This window comes from Theobroma cacao, chromosome 6 (genome assembly GCF_000208745.1).
Source record: "Theobroma cacao cultivar B97-61/B2 chromosome 6, Criollo_cocoa_genome_V2, whole genome shotgun sequence".
NCBI lineage: Eukaryota > Viridiplantae > Streptophyta > Magnoliopsida > Malvales > Malvaceae > Theobroma > Theobroma cacao.
The window spans coordinates 883,297-908,179 of NC_030855.1; the positions used below are offsets into that span (position 1 = coordinate 883,297).

Genomic DNA, 24,883 nt, shown 5'->3' on the forward strand with positions numbered 1-24,883 from the left:
GTCTCAAGTTGATTTTATGTCAACACTTATCAATTCATCAAGGTTAGTCATCAATAGCTTCAATAATTATGATTCCCAACAAAAAGTTTAAAAGGGAAAATAAGGATTCGAAACTTAAAACCTTTATCCTCTTAAAACCAATAAATAGAGTGATTTGATAATGTGATTTGATTCGGAAATGCATAAGGAGATTAATGCTTTTCTTATTTTTTTTTCATATTTACTGTTTTAAATACAAAATTGTGGTAGTAGTCTTGATATCCACATTTAGAATATCAAAGTAGCAATTAAAAGAAGCATTTTATCTTTAATGATGAGTAAGCTTTCTTCGATCCTTTTCTCTTTTTTGAAAGACAAAGCGAATAATATTCTTTCCTTGCTTAAATAGAGGCAAAAAAAAAAAAAACAATGTTGACAGAGCATGAAGCATATGCCATATTCTTCTATTTGGTTCAAAGGCTTGAGGGAATCTTTGTTTAGCTTTTATATTTAAACACTCTTTCACATAAAGAGCCTATTGGTCATCTCTCTTTCTCGTCATCTACCAAAATTTCTTTCTTTGTTTAAGATGGATATCAAACCCGTCCTTCTTCATGAACATCACTTGCTCTTTGATGAATACAATGAATCAAAGGCACTTTGTGAACTATGCAATAAGAAAATTTCTGATTTATCCTATTCTTGTGAAAGATGTAACTTTTCGTTACATAATTCCTGCGTTCAACGACAACTACCTCCTCAGATAAGTGCACATCCTTTCCATTCCCAACACAATCTTACTCTCTCATGCTCAAAACACATAGATTACATATGTGCTAAATGTTTCAATCTTTCTCGAGGCCATAGATACTATTGCAAAGATTGTGATTTTAGCCTTGAGTATTCATGTGCTTTTCCAATCAATGATGAGAAAAATAGACTCAATGATGAGACATCCAAAAAAATTGGTCTTCTCAGCAATTCGTTGACCTTATTTAACTATAGGAGAGTGAAAAAGTACGAGTATATATGTAGTTGGTGTGAGATGCATCTGTCTGGAATGTCTTATGGTTGTCTTGAAAATGGTGTTTATATCTGGTTCCACGAGTCTTGCCTAATCAACATCCCTAGCATAAACCCATTTCATCCATCACACCCTCTTTCATTACTCAACATTCGCTTTGATAATGGGCTTTGCAATGCTTGCAACCTACCAATATGGGAGTTCGGAAAAGCCTATTGTTGTAGAAAATGCGAATTCCACCTTCATGTTCACTGTGCTAAACTACAACCCAGTCTCAAGGTTGAGTTACATGAGCATGATCTTACTTTTTTTCGAATAAAAGCTACGGCTACCCACCTGTGCAAGATATGTGGTTTTAATTTTGATTCTATAGGGAAGGAAAGTCCTTTTTATCGTTGTGTTCAGTGTAATTTCAATTACCATTTCTATTGTCTTAAAATACCGTATTCTACTTCACATAAGTATCATAGGCATGATCTCAAGCTTATGGATTCATTTGTAGAAGATGATTTTAAGGAATATTATTGTGATATATGTGAAGAAGAAAGAAAACCAAAGCATTGTGGTTACTGTTGCAGGAAATGCAAATTTGTTGCTCATATTGAATGTGCACTCAATAAGGTAAGGAGACATTTACTCTCTTTGTAAAGAAATTTATTAAATGTTTTTTTCATTTGATAAACTATTAATTATTTGATCATAGGTGACATATAATATGCCCCTTAGAAAAATTTTGATGCTAATATTTTCACTTCCCCAGGTTGTAGATATGAAACTTGACCAAAGTTCGACCTCTAATTTGTTGGATAGCGAAGCTTCAACATCAAAGGTGATGGAATTGGGTCTTCTATATAAATATTATTGTGATATTTTCATTGTTAATAATTTTTTTTTGAGGTTTACATCCCTTTTAGGTCTTCTATAATTCCTTGGATATATATATATATATATATATATATATATATATATATATATATATATATTATATANATATATATATATATATATATATATATATATATATATTATAAAGATTTTTTTATTAATAAACACCATTTATGTTTTGAATAAAATTCAATAAAAAAATAAAATCTGTAAATAATATACGTAAGAAACCTTTACTTATATAGTAGTATTAATTCAAAATTAATTTGGAGGCAGCTTTAGTAAAAATATTGAATGTTGAGTAAAATAAAACCACATACGTGCATCATGTTCATTTATAAACATATATATTTGATTACATTTAATTATTGTTTCCATATTTTAGTTTTATCTTAAATTTTCATTTTTTTTACTTGTTAAACAAAAATAAAGAGTAAATTTTACTATTAATCTTGACTTATTTTGTAACGTTTCGTTTTCATTCACCCATATTGAATTTGTTCCAAATCCATATGTCTATTAACATGCCAATAAAATATAGATGGAATTTGTCATGTACGTGTCACATATAAGTCCAATTATGTGAATGTAGTCATATGAACATACTTAGATGGCAAATCTCTTCCATATTTTAATAATGTATTAATAGATAGATGAATTTAAAATAAATTTAAAAAGGCGAAAATGAAAAAAATCAAGTTTGTTTAGTAACAAATGAAAATAAAATATTATGACAATGTTACAAACTAAGGATGCACTTTACATAAAAAATAGAGAAAGATTAATAACTTTCTTCACTTGCTCTGGTTGTGCAGGTGCAAATTGGACGTTTTGATCACCCACATGCCCTGAGCTATAATAACGCTATTGAACAGAATGAAAATCTTCTTTGCAATGCTTGTCGTCAGGGAATTTTTTATCAACACTATGCTTGCAAAGATTGTAAATACTACTTACATGACATGTGCACTACATTGTCATATGAGGTGTCACACCCTCTTCATCGCCAGCATCCTCTCAAACTCTTCACGGATATAGTTGAATTTACATGTCATGGATGTAGGGACCATTCTGGTGGGTTTGCTTACATGTGCCTTCCATGTGATTTCCAACTTGACGTGAAATGTGCTACCACTCCAATTGCACCTAAAAATGAGGGCCAAAGGCTGAAAGAGATGGAGAAAGTTTCTCAGTTGTGCCCTTTCAATCAAAATCATAAGCTAGACTTCTTCAACCATAAACCCAATCTCAAAGATTTGGCTTTGGAATGCAATGCTTGCAAGCTACCAATCTTGGGTCTAGGTTATGCATGTCGTTATTGTTTCAATATCAAAATTCATGAATCTTGTCTTGCATTTATGCGGGAGATGGAACACGCCTTTCATCCATTACACCTGCTTCATCCACAAATCGGGGATTGGGAAAATTGTTCTGCCTGTAGATTTAAAATCATTGAAAGTATCGGTTATAGTTGTCGGCAGTGTGATTTCCACCTTCATTTTCATTGTGCTAATTCCCTGAAGCTAGCCTTAAAAATTAAGTCTCACATGCATAATCTTTATTATTTTGGACCAGATTATGTGAAATCCTACCAATTATGTAACAAATGCAAAAATTGCATTGGTGAGGAACCTTTTTATTACTGCGTGGAGTGCAATATGAATTTGCACTTAATATGTGTTCCCATACCATGTTCAATTAAATCCAAATGTCACATGCATCATTTGACTCTTAAAAATCATTTCGTGGAAGATGATTCTGGAGGATACTATTGCGACATTTGTGAAGAACAAAGGAACGCAAAATATCATTGTTATTGTTGTGAAGAGTGTGCTGGACAATTTGTTGCTCACATCGAGTGCGTGCTTCTTACAGTAAGTTTATCACTATCATTTTCTTTGTAGAATTTTTCTATACCACATTATTGAATTTTTTGAAGGAAACTAAGAATCTAAATTACATATACACATCACATGATTACATCCACCACCACTTTGATTGATTGGACTTTATTAATGGTCAAAGTACCTCATAGGTCCCTATATTATAGATTTTTTGTTAATTTAGCCCCTTTACCCAAAACTGGTTAATTTATTATCTATACTCTGAGATTTTATGCAATTGCGTCCTTTTGCTTAACTCCATCCAAATTAACCATTAGTGGTGCAGACGTGGCATTGACTTGTCAAATAAAAGAAAAGAAATTGGCCACATGGCAATTTTTTTCTTTTTCTTTTTCTTTTCTCTCATTTGTTCAAAATTATATTATTTTAACCTACTATTTAAAGCACATGTAGTTTTTATTTTCATTTTCCTTCTGTCCTTCTTTCTTGCTTTTTTCTCTTTCTACCTTGCTCTACTCTCCCAAAATTCTATCCCCCAAATCCAAATTCTGGGTGCTGGTTACTAGTAGTAGGAAAATCTAATAAAAAATATCAAAAGATTCATTTTTTTGCCCTCTTTCCCTTAATTGAGATAGTTTTTTCAAAGTCTATCTCGATTTTTCTAAATTTAAAATGATAAACTTGTAAAAAAGAAGCTTGTTTCTTTCTACCGCTATGTCCTCGACTTGATGCTAATGATCAAGTGGCTGTGTTTTTCATGTTGTAGGATTTTGAATTTGCAGATGAAAATTTCCATGAATTTTCCAATTTGAAAAATGCTAACTCATTTGTTGAGAGGTTCTCTATGGATAAGTTGCTTTCCTATTCCCATGCCGAAGTTTACTTGAACCAAAATAGAAAGGTAGTTAAGTCCTATATAAGTTCATTTTAAAGATCTCATCTTTTATGTGAAAATGAATATTATTTTATGAATAGTTGAGTGGAGAAAAGTTTCACGATTTTGTGGGTGCAATTGTTGTTGCAGAAGTACTGGGTGGATAAAAAGTTAAACAAATACTGTTTCATGTTGTTTGCAAGAGATTTCTCTATCCTTTGGGCAGAAGACCACCGTTACTGGCGCTGGTTATACCAAAGAGAAACAAACAGGTTAGCGTAGATTTATTATCCATTCAAGATCCTTACTTCATAGTTCTAGCTCGAGAGCTTTCCTAATCCATAAACGTTTGATTTTGCAGTGATGTGTTGATTGATGTTGCCGAACTTTTAGATGTGTGTTGGCTAGAAATGCATGTGATGTTCAATGTAAAAAAGCTCTCACCGAAAACATTGTATGGACTTGTGTTCGTGCTTATGTTGACAAAAGAAGCACGTGGATGGGAACATCCAATGAACTTCGGATTCATTCTTCCAAATGGGTACAAGGTTGAACGCAAGGAACCTTTGAAGTCCAAGCCAAGAGGAGTATGGATAGAAATCCCTATTGGAGAATTTACAACTTCATCCGCAATTGTTGGAGAAGTAGATATTTATTGTCATCAATATTATACAAGTAATTGGAAGAGAGGACTTATTGTTAAAGGAGTTACTATTCTGCCAAAGAATTAAGTAATGAATTAGTATTTTCTCACAATAAATCTTAAAGAACCATAGTTTTTTATTTGTTCATAATCCTACAAATTCCAAAATGACATGAACCTGAAAGGAACCAACTCACCCAATTATCACTTCTATGCTCAAACCAGTTTTTTGCTCTTTAGTATACTATATAAGTTCCATGCTAAATGCAACAAACAAGCCCATTGATATTTTTGGTATGTTTTATAAGATTTTTTGACCACCAGTGACTAGTGGCTGGCTATCAAAATCTGGGTTTGGGGATCAGAATCTAGGATAGAAGGATTGGATTGAGAGCGAGAGAGAGAAGAGAGCTAAAGAGAGAAGGCAAAAAGGAAAAATGAAACATGAAAAAAAGAAAACTAAATGTCCTTTAAATAGTAGGCTTAAAATGACTAGTTTTGGACAAAAGAGAGAAAAAAGAAAAAGAAAAGCCATGTGACCTATTTCTTTTTTTAGTCTAACATGTCAATGTTAGCATTTTCTGACATGTCAGTGCGACGTAAGTACCACTGATGGTTAATTTGGATGGAGTTAGATAGAAAGACTCAATGGTACAAAATTTGGGTGTACAAGGACTAAATTAACTAGTTTTGAATAGATGAATTAAATTGACCGAAAAATCTTTAATATAGAGACCTATGAGGTACTTTGACCATTAATAAATTCCAATCAAGCAAAGAGGTGATAGATATGATCATGCGATATGTATGTGTAATTTAGATTTTTATTTTCTTTCAAAAAAATTCAATAATATGGTATAAAAGAATTCTACAACGAGAGAAAATAATTGTTGACGCCTTAGCATTTTTTGAAACCTTTTTAGCACATTGAAGCTTTGTCCTATAGACACTCACTTAATAAATAAAATAAATTGAACCAAAAAAAAAAAACAAACAAAAAACAAGAAGGAAGTCTGGATACCCACATGGCCTCCATTGTCAAAAAAATACGGAGCATTAAATGCTTCTATGGTGGCTGGGATTTGAAGATCATTTTTGGCGGATTTATTTTTGACTTGAAAGCCACCTATTCAAAATTCATGCTGAATAAAGCATGATTGCCCTCTCTGATTGTCCAAAAATTTAGATAACTGGGTTCTATAAGAACCCTAAAAACTCTGAAGCTGAGGAGGAGATTTTTGGGGAGAAGCCAAGAAACAACTCAGAAAACCTAATCTTTCAAAAGAAACCAGATAAAAAAAACAACCAAAAAAATCCCATCTCTAAACCAACAAAACCACAAAATCAGATTCAAAGATCCTAAATTCTACCGGCAAACTACCCTAGCCACAATAAAAAAATAAATCAAAATCAATTAAAAAATTAAAAAGCACAAAAAAAAAAGAAAATCAGTGTTTTAAAAGGGGGTTCGGGTAGTGTGAAAAAAAAAGAGTTGATTTGTGTGGGTGTGGTAGGCCAGCGGTGAGAGGAAAGAGAGCATTTGAGCTAGAAGGAAGACAAAGAGAGAAAAAAAAGAGAAAAGAAAGATAGAGAGGGGGAAGAAAGGCGCCGACCAAAGGGAAAGAAAGAAAGAATGAAAGAAAGAAAGGAAAAAGAATAAGAAAGAGAGAGAGAAAGCCAGAGAAAGAGAGAAAAAAAAGCAGGAGGGAAGAAACCGGCCAAAGGGAAAGGAAGAGAAAGAAAAGGAAGGAAAAAAGAGAGAGTAAAGGAAAGAGAAATATCAACGGGCCAAGAAGGAAAGAAAGAAAAAAGAAGAAGAAAAGAAGTTAGGGAGAGGATAAAAAGAGTGGCGGCTAGAGAGAGAAAAAGAAAGAGGAAGAAGAAAAGAAAAAATAAAAATAAGCTTGTATAGTTAGAGGGAGGTTTTTCAAACGGCGTCACATTGGCTTTTCCTTTTCTCCCAAGTGGTGCAACAAAAGCAAACATGTCTTCATTGCACCATACGGTGCGTTGCACGAGGCTGGGGCACCTGGAAGTGGAGCAGACCGGTGTTGCCCCTTGGAGCTAGAGTGAGCTTGTAATTCACTTGGAAAAATCAGTTTTTGGACATTTGGTTGGAAGCCCATTAAACCAAAGGTCTTTGGGCTTGTTTTGGCCTGTTAGGTAATGGACCTTTCCTTAGATGTTGATTTGACTTATTCTTGGGCTTGGCATTTTCTGGTTTGCATGTTTATGATTTTTTCTTTTGTTTTAGAATTTATGCAATAGTTTCCATTTTCTTAATATATTTACACATACGTGTTATAAGCACAAGATAGAACTTTGAAATATCATGAGTCATAAAAAATAGACCAAGTAAGATAATAATAATAATAAAATATATAACCACATAGAAAGGAATTAAATAAATAGAAGAGAAAATATATCTAATAAAAATAAATTAAGTATATAATAGCAAAAATACAAACTTATCTATATAAAAAAAATAATAAATAACATGACTTAGTATAAAACCATAAATATAAAAATATAATGATTATCTTAGGATCAATACCGTTGATAGAATTTCACCTAAAAAGGGCAAAGAGTTACCTTTTTCTGGTGTATTTCTTAAGTGCGGAGTTCGAGATGAATTTTCACCAAAGCATTGGGATAAATCTGAAGTCTAAACTCTAATACCCATTAACTCAAATAATCGTTAGTAAAAAATAATAATAAATATATGAATAAGATAATAAATCATCTTAAATTATTAAACATATTATTTTGCGAATAATGAACCAACTAAATTAATAAACGCGTTCATATAGATATCATTCTTTTATCCTGTCATAGCATGCCACATTTATTTTGTTGTTGGGGTGAGAATTTCGATGATGGGCTTTCCTTGAAGAACTCATAGAGACGAGTTTTTTCGGGGATATCCCTAGGTGAGGAAAACTTCGAGACTTCACCAAAGTATTGGGATGGTGTACAAATGATTTTTCAATAAAAGATTGTCGACCTCACCATTTAAAATTGAATAAATTACAACATCATTTTACGATTGCATCATGTACATCCGTGAAACCGAATAAGAGATTCAATCAGATAACAAAATAAAGAATTAATTAATAAGCAAGGATTAAGGAAACGTAGGAATAAAATCAAGGTAAGCTATGATAGGATAACTTAAGATTAAATGGTACCGTTCGTGGAACTGGCATCACGGAGGTGTTAATTCTTTTTCGTGCGTAACCGTACTCCTGAACCCATCTTAAAAAACATAGACCAGACCTCATTCTTTCGACGGACCTAAAATTAATTTAAGACTTCGTCGATTAGAATTGGGTTAATGGGTGGCCAATCACACCTAAATAAAAAAGATTGGTGACGACTCCTAGTTATTTTATTTTTATGAATGTCTGGCGATCGAGTTCCCAAACCCGCACGTTACGACATGTCCATTAGTTAATGAGCTTGTTTCAGGCATGTTTTTATAGTAATACATGTCTTTACGCTGTATAGAACCTTTTGTTTCTTTTTGACCTCATGCAATCTTGAGCATGGCTGGTTGTGTATATAGTGGAGCATAGTTATGTATATAGGGAGATGTATGCCTAAGCTGCAGGGATGGTTTTTGTTCATCTGCTTTTGTGTAAATTGATTTTGCTTAAGGTATAAAGGTATAGCATTTCAATAAAAAGAAAAAAAAACAAACAAAATTGTGGTATTAGCATCTTGATAGCCACATTTGGAATAAAAAGTAGCATTTAAAAGAAGCATTTTATCTTTAATGATGAGTAAATTTCTTTGGCCTTTTTCTTTTCATATTCTGCCAATAATTTCTTTCTTTAAATAGAGAAAAAAATAATGTTGACAGGACATGAAGCCCATGCCATTTTCTTGTTTTTGGTACAAAGGCTTGGAGGAATCTTTGTTTAGGTTTTATATTTAAACGCCCTCTCTCATCAAGGGCTAGTAGTTAATCATTTCTCTCTCTCTCTCTTCATCTACCTAAATTTATTTCTTTTTTTGTTTGAGAAAACAAGGTAGAGACTGTTCTGCTATGGGGATATAATATGCTTGTTTTTAACAGAAGTTCAAAACCTTCTCAAGTCCTCAACTGTCTTGCTATTGCAAAGAGGGGGTTGTAGCTAGAAATTATCAACATAAAAATGCTAGCAAGACTACTGATGTGGATGATTTAGCTTGGTTTGGGTTATACAAGGCACAACAATTCTTTAAATGTCAAATACACTTTCCTATATTTAAGCTATTCTTCATAATGTGTAGGATTGCAGGGCATTTTATTCAACTTTATTTTGGTTAGATTGTAGGGAAAAGAAAGCTAAATAATTTTTTCATGACAATGGCAAAGAGATAAAGGAGAAAAACATTTTTAGACTGATTCAAAATTTAATTTCATTAATAAGTTAAAAAGTTACAGCAAACTGTCAATGTACAAAAAAGAAATTTTTTCTGCTCCTTTTATTCTCTCTTGGCCAATACGTTCTCAAACTAGTGAATTAGCAAATAAGTGGCTACTTTTCTTGTATGCCTTTGAGTTGAATGACCATGTACTTGTTCACTCTGTATATTTCAGTAAATTTATGTAAATATTCAAGTTTTTAATATTTAAATTCTATACACTATCAATGCATCAAATATAAATCCTATTTAAATAGATTAGGAGTACTTAAGAAATGCAAGGGTTTAATTTGAGATATATAATAGCTTTCTGTATGAAAGAAGAAAAAGAAAATTTTGCTGCTTTTTTTAATTTTTTTGGTTTTATTGTCTCAACTTGATTTTATGTCAATAGCCTTGAGAATTCGTCATGGTTAGTCTTCAATAATGATGCCTCCCAACAAACAGTTTGAAAGGGAAAATAGGGGATTCCAAACTTAAAACCTTGATTTCTTGTTTCTCAGTCCTTTTCTATTTATTGTTTTAGTTACAAAATTGTGGAAGTAGCATCTTGATAGCCATATTTTTCAACAAAAATGTACCAATTTAAAGAAGCATTTTATCTTTAATGATAAGTAAGTTTTCTTTGGCCCTTTTCTTTTTCTTAAAAGACAAAAGAGAATAGTATTCTATAAAAGAGGTTACGTCTTAATTAAATTTTTTGAAGACAAGAAATTAAGATTAGCATCAGTATTCATTCCCAAATTCTCACAATTATTTTTTTTTAAATAAAAAAAATATTGTTGTTTTTGTCACTCACGCGATCAATTAATATGAAATTGTCATTGTATTAGCAAAACAGATTGAAATCTTAATATACTTGTGACATGTTTTCATCGTGCAAGTAATTGTTGTATAACGAAAGCACAAGGAAAGTAATTGCTATATAACATTATTTAACTTAAAGGGTAATATTTAATTAAAGAAAAAAAAGTAATTCCAAACTTAAAACCTTTATCCTTTTAAGAACTGATAAATAGAATTCTCAGAATTTGAATTTACTAACAGTCAAGATGTCCATACGGCAAGGCGATTGAAGAAGGCAAGATGCTCAGCACACAAATTATCCCGACAATTGGAAATCTAGGCTTTTTTCCTTTCGTGTCGGCAATTTGAACCCCGATTGTGACATGGAGGCAGTTGAATGAGATCCTTCAAGCTTTTTAAGGTGGTTGTTGACATTTCATCTGAAAATCCAAGCTTCTTGAATGGAAGAATAGGGCCATTTTTTCCTTCATTTGACAGAAGTATGTTCATGAAATGCACACAACTATTGAACAGGGTAATGGTACGTATCTAGAGGGTAGAAGGATGATTATTAATAGAGCGCTTTCTACAAAGTCACGTGAACACTAAAGCTCTACTCGTTCAGTCACTTAGGTGAACAATAAGCGATCTTACAAAGATGCCCTTCTTCTGATGGTTAACTGAAAAGCAAATAGATCAACTGAGTAAGTTAGTTGTGAGGCCCCATCCAACCGTATAAAATGATTGATAGGTAGAAGAAAGATTTGATTCATATTGAGGTGGATATCCCAAATCGAGAGATTGAATGGGTGAATAGAAATGCAATGGCTCTCATGCATGAAAACTTTTATCCTAAAGTGGTCCAATCTAGATTGATGTAAGAAGGCGTCCCGATGGTGGTTCAAAGTCTAAGTGATTTCAAAGTGCTGGTGTCAAAAAGGACAGATATGGTGAATGAAGGAAAACGATGCTAGCATAGAGATAATTTCACTGGACATTCTCATTGATTTTCTAACTCTAGGTTAGAGTATTACAAGGCTATATATATGTATAGCATTGAATTAATTTAAGAAAAAAATAAGTTTGTTTCTAACTAACTAATAATTACAAGCTAACTAACTTTTAAAAGAGACTTAAATGAAGTGCTGGGTTTTGAGCTTCCTTGGTCTTTTATTGAAGCGGTGAGTTTTTGGTCCTCTGTTTTGATCTTCTTTCCCAGTAGAGGACTTCTTCTTCATTCCTTGTCTATGTTTATGCTTATTGGGAAAGCTTATGTTCACTGCTGATCCAGTCAATGTTTAATACTCCCCCTCAAGATGAACTGTGAATATCATGAACATTCGTCTTGCTCATCAAGAAGTGGAATTGCCTTGGTTGGTGTGCCTTGGTGAAGATGTTAGATAGTTGTGACTATGTTGAGATGTACAAGGGGTTAATTAATCATGCCATTACCTTTTCCCTGATGTAATGACAGTCCATCTCTATATGTTTTGTTCTTTCATGAAGTACTGGGTTTTTGCTGATGTATATTGCTGATTGGCTGTCCGTGTACAGATTCACTACTTCAGGATGATTTATGTGAAAGTCTACCATCAAGGATTTTAACCACATGATTTCACAACAGGCTGTTGCCATAAATTGATACTCGGCCTCAGCTGAACTTCTGGCCACAACAGATTGCTTATTCGATTTCCAACTTACTAGTGAATCACCAACAAAGATGCAATACCCTGTGACTGACCTTCTGGTATATGGACAACCTGCCCAATCACTAATTAAGTATCTAGATATCTTTAAATTATTCTTTGACTTCATTAGAATTCCCTGACCTGGTGCCTTTTTTATGTACTTTAGGACTCTATGAGCTGCTGCAAGGTGTTTGAGTCCTGGTTTGTCCATAAATTGTGAAAGCACCTGTACAGCATAAGTAATATCAAGTCTGCCAAATGTCAGGTATAACAACTTTCCAATTAACTGTCTGTAGCTAGTAGCATATGTAAGCTTATCTTCACCATTGCTCTTGACTAATTTGTGGTTGTAGTCAATTGGTGTACTTGCAGGCTTTGTTCCAAGTAACCCGTGTTCTTCCAAGAGATCTAGAGCATACTTCCTTTGGCATATTGATATGCCTCGATGATCTGGCTATCTCAGTCCTAAGAAGTATTTGACTTTCCCAAGGTCTTTAAGCTTGAACTCTGAACTCAAGTAACCTTTGACATCATTTTCTGCTTGAATGGAAGAACTGGCAATTAATATGTCATCGACATATTGTAAAGCCTGACTTTATAAATACTTGTCATGACATACATGTGATGGATAACATGTTTGCATGCTAGAAGAGTCCCGAAAAAATTTACAAAAGTAGGTATAGTTCCTAGAGGTACAACAAAGTTGATTTAAGCCTCGAACTAGATCAAATAGGAATTTTAAGTTGAAATTAAGAGCTTCACAGTCCAAGGATGACTCAAAAAGGTAATTTGGAGTTTGAGGATCAATTTGGAGTCAAACTGAAATTTTCACTATCTAAGGGCAAAATGGTCATTTGCCACCTGGGGACAAAATGAAAATTTTTAGAAAAGATTTTTTGGCCCCATTTGACTTATTGGAGTAGAATTTGAGGTTGAGAAATGAAAAAAATTGTAATCTTGGTATTTTTCAGAACATAGGGGTAAAATGGTAATTTTGTCACCCTAAGGGCAAAACTGTAATTTTTCACCACCAGGACATTTGTCCAGCACATGGTCTTCCCTTATCCTAATTTTGACCTTTGACTAATCATGTGGTAGAGATAAAAGGTTTAAAATTTTAAAAATTTTAAAAATGGACCAATAAGAAAATGACAAGTGTCAAGCTTATAATATTTTATTATTTTCTATAAAAATCAGCCTATAAACCCCTCATTTCTCTCCAAATATTCGGCCACACTAAGAACAAAGGGAAAAAGGAAGAGAACAAACCCTAGGTGGGGAATTTGAAGAGAAAAAGTGTGGAAAATCAAGAAAAATAAGTGAAAAAGGTAAGATTTTTCAATTTAAACTTGAAATCTATTTTCCTCAAGCATTTCTCCTTATTTTTCATGCTTAAATTACATGCTTTCATGATGAATTCATGGCTGGTCAAAATGGATATGGAGAGAGAAAGATGTTGGAATTATTTGATTTTAAGTTATGTTAGTGTTTTTAGTTAGTTTAGCATATTTAGAAGCAAAACAACAAGAAAAGAATCCATTTTTCCTATCAATCTTCATTGGTCGAATCTTCCTTGATATGTTTGGGAGATGGATTATTATTATTTCAAGAGAAATGGCTTAGAAAATGATGAATAATGGTGAGAAAATTAAGTAGGAAAAATCACGATGTTAGTGCATTGTAATGGCAGAATTTTTTCCATGAAGAAATGGGAAGGTTTTGATGCTGAAATTGGTGTTATTTGAATAATGTTTGGTGAATTGAGGTATTAGAAAAGAAATGGAGTAATTTGGGATTAAATTGGACGCGTTAGTAATTTAATCGGGTGATAAGACGAATTAGGCCAATACCGAGTTTAGATAGTTACCAGTGCATTTTTACATTCCATATCATGCATTAGTAGTCTAAATTAGTTTAATTTCAATTTAGTACCAATGTGGTGAATTTCTCGATTTTGTACTATGTCAAGGTGGTGAGTCCTCCAATAAAGGCAAGGGAATTACACCCGAGGACCAGTAGTTTGAGTATTTCGAGAATCTGCACTCTAGACATAATGAGTAAACTTACTGTCTTATTATTATCTAGGGTGGTTTTTAGATGATTTCATGAATTCTATGGAAAAATGGATTTTAAAAGGTAAATTTTCATGTTTTATGAATACATGTGTTTCAATGAAATTAATTTATAAATTGTTTTGAAATTAATTATGATTTTGAAAAATAGAGTACATGGAGACTACTATTTGTTGTAATGTGATTGTTTACATTGATTGGTTTATGATAAATTGAGCATGATTGGCTGGTTGGCAATTGTATTGAAATACGGATTGTTTGGTTGCCTTGAAAGGCTATGAATTACAATAATTGCCATATCATGTTATTGAATTTTATTGATTGGTGGGATAATTATTAACTTACTGCAGTAGGCGGGTTCCGTGGACCAGCCTATGAGAGGGGCACGGTAACCCTGTTTATATGTGCTCACCTCTATTGTAGAGGCGCGTAAGGTAGCTCCTGAGATGATATTTGAGATCACTTCACGTCAAACCACCACGTGATGGTGAACTCAGCCAACGCCAAGGAACGGCTATAATATCCAACGAAAAATGTGTTTTATGTGAAATATGAATTTTTAACAGCCTTGGTGGTCTCTGTAGGATGCCTCGGCCAAGGTGTCCCCGAGGATGGATTTATGGCATAAGCCTAGTTTTTATAAGATTCATAAGCCTCTTTACGTATTTTGAATGAAATGTGTTCTAATGATGTGATCTAGTTTGTGATAATTTACTTTATTGTCTCCATGTACTCAACTTTAGATGTTTATGATGATTTTGTTTACTCACTAGGATTTTATAATCTCACCACCCTCTTTTCCACCCATTTCAGGCTTAGTATAGGCTGTAGATAGCTGATAGCGTTGAAGGCTTCAGTTGACTTGACTACTTCAAAAATCGTAGGTTCATAGCCTTCTTTCAGTTTTCTCATTTGGGGACTCACATGTCACTGTAAATTAAATTTCATACTTTAGTTATCTGTACTACTGTATGTAAGAATTTATTTTGTTTTTACTCTGAAAAAAAAAATTAATTACGCAATGTTCTAAAAATATTATTTTAAGTTGGACATGAGAAGCTGATTTTAAAGCCTTGCGGGGTTCCGATTGACATTTCAAGTAATGAGTGTCAATCGGAACATCGTGGCGGTTGTCACGGGCTCAAAGGGAGTTCCGGGTCGTGACACATATACTAAAACTGTTATGAAATCTCCATTATGTGTCTTCATGGTGAAAAGTGAATAGTCTGAATTCGACTGTTTAAAACCATACTTCAGAATTGATGCAATGAGTTTTGAATTCCAAGCTCTTAAAGCTTGCTTGAGTCCATAAAGTGACATGTGTAGCTTGCAAAGTAACCTTGAACCAGTAAGATACTCCCCCTTGATTGTGTACCCTTGTGGTAATTCCATGTAAACCTCTTCTGTTAATTCACCATTCAAGAATGCATTATTTATGTCCAGTTGTTACAAATGCTAATTCTGTGCTGCTGCTAAGGCAAAAAACATTCTCGTTATTGTTTGTCTGGCTACAAGACTAAATGTTTCCTGGTAGTCAAACCCTTCAATTTGGTTATACCCTTTTGCAACCAATCGTGCCTTATATCTTTCCATTTTGCCATCAGCATTTAGTTTCACCTTGTACACCCATTTGTACCCTACTGCATGACAATTTAAAGACAATGATACAATGCTCCATGTTCCATTATCTTTCAATGCTTTCAATTCAATATCCTTGGCTTCTTTCTAGTGAGAATGAGCTACTGCTTGCTGGTAAGAGTTTGGTTCAAATATAGTTGATAAAAAGATAGTAAATGATCTATGTGCTGGTGACAATTGGTGACAGGAAAGATATTTGGTAATTAGATGTGAAGTGATGGTATTGGTTTTATGTGGTGAGTCAAGTTGATATGCCTCTAGTTACTTAGGAAGGTGTTTTGGCCTAGTGCTCTTTCTAATTGGCATCTGTTGTTCAATGACAAGGTCTGGTTCAGTTTCATCAGTGCTACTAGTTGCAGGATCACTAGCAGTGTCAGAGGTAAGCTAATTCAAATCATTTGTGTTTGATGTTTTAGGTTCATGGCTTGATGGTACATGTTCAGGTGAGCTTATCTCAGCTGATTGTAGGTCTTGGTGATTGAAATTCGTTGGATTTGAGTCAAAATGGTCAAGAAATCTGTCAAGTCCATCAAGTGTTTGATGAAATGTTTGATGTGTTGAATTATGCTGTAAAGTATGAAAAGGAAAAATCTCTTCATGAAAAATCACATTTCTTGAAATGAGGACCTTTTGTGCATTGATATCATAAACTCTATACCCCTTTATGTTGCTTAGATAACCTAGAAATATGCATCTACTAGCTCTCTCATCCAATTTCTTTTTATTTTGAGTTAGGGTAGAGACGTAACACAAGCATCCAAACACTCTAACATGTGTATAGGATGGTGGTTTTTTTATGAAGCAATTCATATGGGGATTTGTTTTTGAGGACTATGGTAGGTATTCTATTTATGACATGCACTGCTGTTAGGACTGCATCCCCCCAGAACTTGATTGGAAGCTTTGAATGGAACATTAAGGCTCTAGCCACCATTAGAATATGCTGATGTTTTCTTTCTGCTGTTCCATTCTGCTAATGATCCTCTACACAAGATAACTGATGTACTATTCTTGTTTTGCAAAAAAATCAAAAAGTTTGAATTCTTGACCTTGGTCAGTTCTTATACACTTAATTGTAAGATCATATTGTCTTAAAACAAAGGCATTGAATGAATGTATGATGCTTGAAACTTCTGTTTTGTTTTTCATAAGGAAAATCCATGTAAAGTGAGAATAACCATCCACTATTGTAAGGAAATATTTCTTATTTTGCAATGTGGGGGCTCATAAAGTCCCCAAATGTCAATACGAATCAGTTCAAAAGCTCTTTTGGTGCTCTGAATATGAATTACAAAAGGTAACTTCCTTTGCTTAGCCAAAGGGCAGATTTCATAAAATAGCTCATTTGAACATTTAACTGTTGGAAAATGTTGATTTATTACATTGATTCTTTCAATTTGAGCATGTCCAAGTCTGAAATGCCATAAATCAAAAGTCCTATGCACTGTATTACAACTTTTATCTGATGAAACAAAGGAAAACTTGAAAACTTGAAAGCATTCTATTATTTCAATCATGCATACAAGCCTAGCCATGCACATGGTCATTTTCAAGACAAGAAACCAAATTAATGTCCCAAGCTTTGAAAGTAGGAATCCACCTGACTTAAAATGTTGAGGTCGTAAAACTTTGATAGAAAGATTTGAATTTTTCATTGTGAAGTTGACATTAGATTTTTTAGATCTAACTTGTTGTGAGATAGGTCGAGCTTAGATTAAGTTTGAGTTTTTAAATCGAACCTGTTGTAGGTTGAGCCTAGATGAAGTCTAGGAATTTTAATTTTTTAATCAAAGCTGTTTTGAGATAGGTCAAGGCTAGATTAAGTCTGAAATTTTCAATTTTTTATATTGAACCTGTTCTAAGATAGGTCGAGCCTAGATCAAGTCTAGGAATTTCAATCTTTTAATCGAACTTGTTTTGAGATAGGTCGAGCCTAGATTAAGTCTAGGAATTGCAATTTTTATATCGAATCTGTTTTAAGATAGGTCGAGCCTAGATCAAATCTAGGCATGTCAATTTTTTAAATCGAATCTGTTTTAAGATAGGTCGAGCCTAGATCAAGTCTAGGAATTTTAATTTTTAAATTGAACTTGTCTTGAGATAAGTCGTACCTAAATCAAGCTTAGAAATTTCATTTTTTTTTAACTTAGTTTAGGGATTTCATTTTCAAACTTGTTTCAAAGTAGATCAAGCCTAGATTGAATTGCTTAAAACAAACTTGCCTCAAGATAAGCTGATACAGTGTCTACATCTTTGCACTATTCTTGATTCTCAATAATATGCAAAGAGGGGCAACTATAGACACCCATCCAAAATCAACCAAACATAAAAATAAAAATGAAAAAATAATAATAAAAAAAAGAGAAGAAAACAGGGAGAAGACTGAGCGTGTATTCAGCCCCCCCTCTCTGGCACGTCATTACGGGGCATTTAAGTCACTTGGAAAGTAGTCAAATTTTGGGGAATATTTACCTCCGGCAATTAGCTCCCATTTATGCCCGAGCCTTGTGAAATCATGCTCAGAAGAGTATGATTTCATCATTGGATTGTCTAAATTTTTGGACAATCCAGCTCTTAAAAAGGGGTTGGCAGTAGGCAAAAGGGGAGGGAGGTTTTTTAGGCAGCTAAAAGGAGAGAGAGGATAGGTGGTTTTGGGTGACCGGCGATAAAGGAGGAAGAGCCCGATTTGAGCATCGAAAAAGGGGAGTTTTTTTTTTTTTTTGGCTAAAAGGGGTTGAATCAGCGATTAGGAAGTAGAAATAGTGAGATCTGGCCGGCGGCACAAAGGGGAGACTTTTGGGGATCTAGATCTGCCGATCTGAGGTAGGGAGTAAGAGAGAGAGAGATCACTGAAGAAAGGCTTGACGCCGGTTGAGTGAAAAAGAGAGGAACGAGGGGGTGCGAAGGCAGTGTTGCCGACGTCAGATCTAGAGACTGCGAAAGTCAATGGGAGGAGTTGAGAGAAAGAGAAAAAGAAAACTTTTAGAGAAAAGGGAGAGAGTGACCGACTAGAGAGAGAAAGTGAAGAGGGAAGGATAAAAATGGGGTTTTTATAACCAGGTATAAGAGAGCTAAACGACACCATTTTAGGGGAGTGGGGAACTAAAAAGGTTAAGGCCTAAACGACGTCGTATAGAGTAGTGTTACAGGCACCAAATGGTGTGTCTCGAAGAGCAGTATTGCAGGCTTGCTGAGTAGATTTCGTGGTGCAGTTTTGGGCTGTCACGACCCGGTACTCCCTTCGAGCCCGTGACAGCCGTCGTGGTGTCCCGGTAGACACTTATTGCCCGGAATGTCAACCCGAAACCCCGCAAGGCTTTACTTTCAGTTTCTCTGTTCCCTTGTGAGCAAACATTGTCAAATATCGTGTTCTAAAAGATTTTAAGCTGTTTCCAACTTTAAACAAATAAAATATTAATTTTTCGTCTCACAAGGGTATTTTGGTCATTTTTCTCAAAAATTTTAAAACTGGCTAAAACGTAATATACAAGTACAAAACACATAATTCATATTCAAAATGAGTTTAAAAGTCTAAAATCTTCATTTAAAACGAAATTATGGTTATTTGAATATAATAAGAAAATAAAAGAAATATTAAGTAAAATATTCTATTTTCTTATAAAACAATATTTATAGAGTTATACGTGAATAATTTTTATAGCGTAAAAGCTAAATAAATTTATACATACTGAAATACAGTAAGCCAAAATATTTAATTTAATTTACAATAACAAGAGGGCCCCCGAATAAACAAAAGTAAAGAGGACTGTGAACCTACGGTTTGGAAAATGCAGATCCAATGGTAGTCCTCGATGAGATCAGCTATCTACAGTCTATACTGAACCTGAAATGGGTGGAAAGGAGGGTGGTGAGATTATAAAATCCCAATGAGTAAACAGACATCATCATAAACATCTAGAGTTGAGTACATGGAGACAATAAAGTAAATCATCATAAACTGGGTTATACAATTAGAACACATCTCGTTCAAAATACGTAAAAAGGCTTATGAATCTCATAAAAATCTAGGCTTGTGCCATAAATCCATTCTCGGGGACACCTTGGCCGAGGCATCCTACCGAGACCGCCAAGGCTATTAAAATTCACATTTCACATAAATCATGTTTTTGTTTTGAAAACATAGCCGTTCCTTGGCGTTGGCTGAGTTCCCCCTCACGTGGTGGTTTAGCGTGAAGTGAACCCTAAACTTTACCCCAGGAGATACCCTACGCGCCTCTCCGTTCGAGGTAAGAATATAATGGGGTTTACCGTGCCCCTCTAAAAGGCTGGTCCACAGAAACCCCCTACTGCAGTGATTAATTAATATATAATCCACCATATAATAAAACTCAATAACATGATATGGCAATTTTGTAATTCGTAGTTTTTCAAGGTAACCAAACAATTCGCATTTCAATACAATTGCCAACTAGCCAATCATGCTCGATTTATCATAAGCCAGTTAATTTAAACAATCAAATTGCCACAATTAACAGTCTCCGTGTACTCTATTTTTCAAAATCACTATTAATTTCAAAACAATTTATAATTTAATTTCATTGAAACTCATTTATTCATAAAACATGAAAATTTATCTTTTTAAATTCCTTTTTCCATAGAATTCATGAAAGCATCTAAAAACCACCCTAGATAATTAAAATGACAGTAAGTTTACTCACAATGTCTAGAATGCAGACTTTCGAAGCACTCTGTCTACTGGTCCTCGGATGCAATTTCCTTGCCTTTATCGGAGGACTCACCACCTTGACACAGTACAAAATCGAGAGTTTCACCAAGTTGGTACTAAATCAAAATTAAACTAATTTAGACTACCAATGCATGATATGGAATGCAAAAATGCACTGGTAACTATCTAAACCCGGTATTGGCCTAATTCGTCTTATCACCCGATTAAATTCCTAACGGGTCCGTTTAAACTCCAATTTAATTCTTTTCAGTTTCTATACCTCAATTGCACCCAAATTAACTTAATGTCCCTCAGTGTGGTGCAAATTATCAGTCCCAACAGCAAATTACGAAAATACCCCTAGTGGGTAAAAATTCGTATTTTTGCTCCGAAAATTCCCATTATTTTTCTAGGCTCATAATTCATCATTCCTTAACCAATTCTCCTAGAATAAAATCAAACTCATCCTCACTCACTACATGGTAAATTCAGCCATTAATGGTTGGGGGAGAAAATAAATTCTTTTCTTGTTGTTTTGTTTCTAAATATGCTAAACTAACTAAAAACACTAACATAAATTAAAATCAAATAAATCCAACAACTTTCTCTCTCCTAACCCATTTTTTCAGAATTGAATTCATCATGAAAACATGTAATTTAATCATGGAAAATAAAGAGAAATGCTTGGGAATAAGAAAACTCAAGCTTAATAGAAAAAATCTCACCTTTTTCACTTAATTTCCTTGAAAATTCACACTTTTTCTTTGATTTTCTCTCTCTAGGGTTTTGTTTTTTTTTTCTCTCTCTTCTTGCTGGTTTGGCCGGCCATGGGGTGGAAGATGGGCTGATTTTGTGCCTTTTAAAAAGGAAAATAATAAATTAATAAAGGCATGACACATGGCATCATGTCATTGGCCCGTTTTTAAAATTTTAAAAATTTAAACATTTTATCTCCACCACATGTTTAGTCAAGGGTCAAAGATGAAGACAAAGGAAGACCATGTGCTGGAAAAAATATCCTGGTGGTGGAAAATTACAATTTTGCCCCTGAGGTGGCAAAATTACCATTTTACCCCTATACTCCAAATTATACCGAAATTAAAATTTTTCACTTCTAAACCTCAAATCATACTTCAATAAGTCAAATTATACTCTAATAAGTCAAATGGGGTCAAAAAAATCTTTTCTAAAATTCCCATTTTGTCCCCAGGTGGCAAATGACCATTTTGCCCCTAGTTAGTGAAAATTCCGATTTGACTCCAAATTGATCCTCAAACTCCAAATTACCATTTTAAGTCATCCATGAACTGTGAAACTCTTAATCTCACCTTAAAATTCCTATTTGATCTAGTTCGAGGATTAAATAAACTTTGTTGTACTTCTAGGTACCGACTTTTGTAAATTTTTTGGGACTCTCCTAGCATGCAATCATGCTATCATCACATGTATGTCATGAATAGTATTTTATAAGGTCGGGCTTTACATGGGCCTTCTGTGGGTCATTAATTTTGGCTAATCTAAGCTCGAAAAGGTATAGTTCTCCTTGGATTTGAGCTTGTTTTAATTGATTTTGAATCTAGCCCATTTTACTCAAATTAAATGTATTTTTAGCTTAATTTTAAAACCAATGATAAATAAAAAAAATAACAATACATGATATAAATATAATTAGTATAAAAAAATAAAATAAAATAAAAATAGTTATTTTAAGTGATTCAATGATAGAATTTCACCTTAAAAGGGGCAAAAAGTTGCCTCTTTCAGGTGGGTTACTTAGGTGTGGAGTTTGAGACGGATTTTCACCGAAGCGTTGGGATAAATTCGAACTCTATGTTTCAACACTCATTAATTCAAATAATTGTTGTTAAAAATAATATATATAAATAATAATAATAATAAATATGTAAACAAGGCAATAAATCATCCTAAACTATTAAACACATTATCACATGAATTTTAACTAACTAAATCAATAAACACGATCATATAGGCATCATCATCTTATACTGTCATAGCATGCCACATTCTTCTTGTTATTGGGGCGAGAATCCCAATGATGGGATTTCCCTGAGGAACTCGTAGAGACGAGTTCTTCCTGGGATATCTCTAGGTGAGGAAAACGTCGAGACTTCACCAAAGTGTTAGGATAGTCTACGAATGATTTCCCGATAAGCGATTGTTGACCTCATTGTTTTAAAATTGAATAATCATGACATCATTTTATGATTGCATCATGTGCATACGTAAAACCGAGTAAAAGACTCAATCAACTAAATAATTAGTTAATAGGCAAAGGCTAAGGAGACATAAGAATAAAATCAATGTAGGCCATGATAGGATAATTTAAGATTAAATGGTACCGTTCGTGGAACGGGCTCCACGGAGGTGCTAACCCTTCTCCGTGCGTAACTGTACTCCCGAACCCATCTCTAAAAAACGTAGACCAATTCTTGTTCTTTCGACGGACTTAAAATTAATTTAGGATTTCATCGATTAGAATCGAGTTAACAGGTGGACAATCACACCTAAATAAAAAGATTGGTGGCGACTTCTAATTACTCGATTTTTGCCTACTTCTAGCGGACGGGTTCCAGGACCCGCATGTTACAACAGTACATATAAACAATATCTTATAAACATAGAAATTCAATTACTTGAGAAACACTAATATTAGGAAGAACACTATATGAGTTTTGTTTTTTTAATTTACATCGCTTTAGGTCTAAAATTGCTTGGATTTATATATTATAATGAATTTTTAGCAATAAACACCATTTATGTATTTTAATAAAATTCAATACAAAAACTAATAATGTCAATCATAAAGGTAGGAAACCTCTACTAATATATCAATATTCAAAATTAATTTGGAGACTGCTTTAGTAAAAATTTTGGGATAAAAATAAAAACACGTACATGCATCATGTTAATTAATGAACTCATATATTTGATTATTTAATTATTACATCCATATTCTACTTTTATCTTAAATTTTCTTTTTTCATCATTTTTTGTTTTTTAAATAAAAATAAATAGTAAATTGTACTATTAATCTTGACTTATTTGTAATATTTCATTTTCATTCATGTATGTTTAATTTGTTTCAAATCCATCCGTCTATTAACATGCCAATAGAATGTCGATGGAATTTGTTACCACATATATTTCCAATTATGTGAATGTAGTCGCATGGATATAATATAGTACTTAAATGGTAAATCCCTTTCATATTTTAGCGGTGTATTGATGGAGAAATAAATTTAGAATAAATTTAAAAAAACATAAATGAAAAAATTGAGTTTATTTAGTTACAAATGAAAATAAAATATTATGACAGCATTACAAACTAATGATGGACTTTTACTAAAAAAATAGAGGAAGATCAATGAGTTTCCTCGCTAACTCTCATTTTACTAATGCAGATTAAAAAACTTGATCATCAACATCCCCTTAGCTATAATGAGGATATTAAACAAAATGAAACTCTTTTCTGCAATGCTTGCTATTAGGAAATTTTTGATCAGCACTATGTTTGTGAAGATTGCAAATACTACTACATGAAACATGCACTACATTGCTCTATAAGGTGTCATACCCTCTTCACCACCAGCATCCTCTCAAGCTCTACACCAACATAGCTGGATTTATATGTTATGAATATAGGGACCATTCTGGTGGGTTTGTTTACATGTGCATTCTATGTGATTTCAAACTTGATGTCAAATGTGCCATTGCTCCAATTGCATCTAAAAATGAGAGCCAAAGGCTAATAGAGATGGAAAGACTCTCCAAGGTATGCCCTTTCAATCAAGGTCATAAGCTAGAGTTTTTCAACCGTATACCCCATTTGAAATATTTGGAATGCCATGCTTGCAAGCTGCCAATCGTGGGTCCAGGCTATACATGTCATGATTGTTCTTACACCTTCCTTCATGAATCTTGTCTTGCACACATGAGGGAGATGCAACACCCATTTCATCCATTACACCCCCTTCATCTGCAATTTCACTACTATCGTAATTGTTCTGCTTGTGGATTTGATATCTTTAACAACATTTGTTATAGCTGTCAATAGTGTGATTTTTGCCTTCATCTTGATTGTGCTAAATCTTTGAAGTTGGCCTTAAAATTGAAGTCTCATCAGCATAATCTTTATTATTTCGGACCAAATACTGCAAATCCATACATTATATGTAACAAATGCCAAAACCATATTGGTCGTGCACCTTCCTATTACTGCATGGAGTGCTGCATGCGTTTGCACTTCAAATGCATTCTCATACCACATTCAATTAAATCCAAATGTCACGTTCATCCTTTGACTCTTAAAGATCATTTTGTGGAAGACGATTC

The 24,883-nt window shown here is 33.6% G+C and overlaps 1 protein-coding gene across 1 annotated transcript; it reads left to right on the top strand.

Moving 5' to 3' along the window:
- On the top strand, window positions 569-5,337 carry LOC108662397. Its single transcript, XM_018122730.1, has 6 exons — window positions 569-1,624; window positions 1,764-1,832; window positions 2,704-3,762; window positions 4,499-4,633; window positions 4,757-4,878; window positions 4,968-5,337. Exons 1-6 carry the CDS (start codon window positions 569-571, stop codon window positions 5,335-5,337), a joined length of 2,811 nt encoding a protein of 936 aa, XP_017978219.1.

Coding starts and splice junctions, on each gene's coding strand:
- LOC108662397 (XM_018122730.1), top strand. CDS start 569: ATGGATATCAAACCCGTCCTTCTTCATGAACATCACTTGCTCTTTGAT. Junction 1,833..2,703: donor GCGAAGCTTCAACATCAAAG/GTGATGGAATTG, acceptor CTGGTTGTGCAG/GTGCAAATTGGACGTTTTGA. Junction 4,634..4,756: donor ACTTGAACCAAAATAGAAAG/GTAGTTAAGTCC, acceptor TTGTTGTTGCAG/AAGTACTGGGTGGATAAAAA.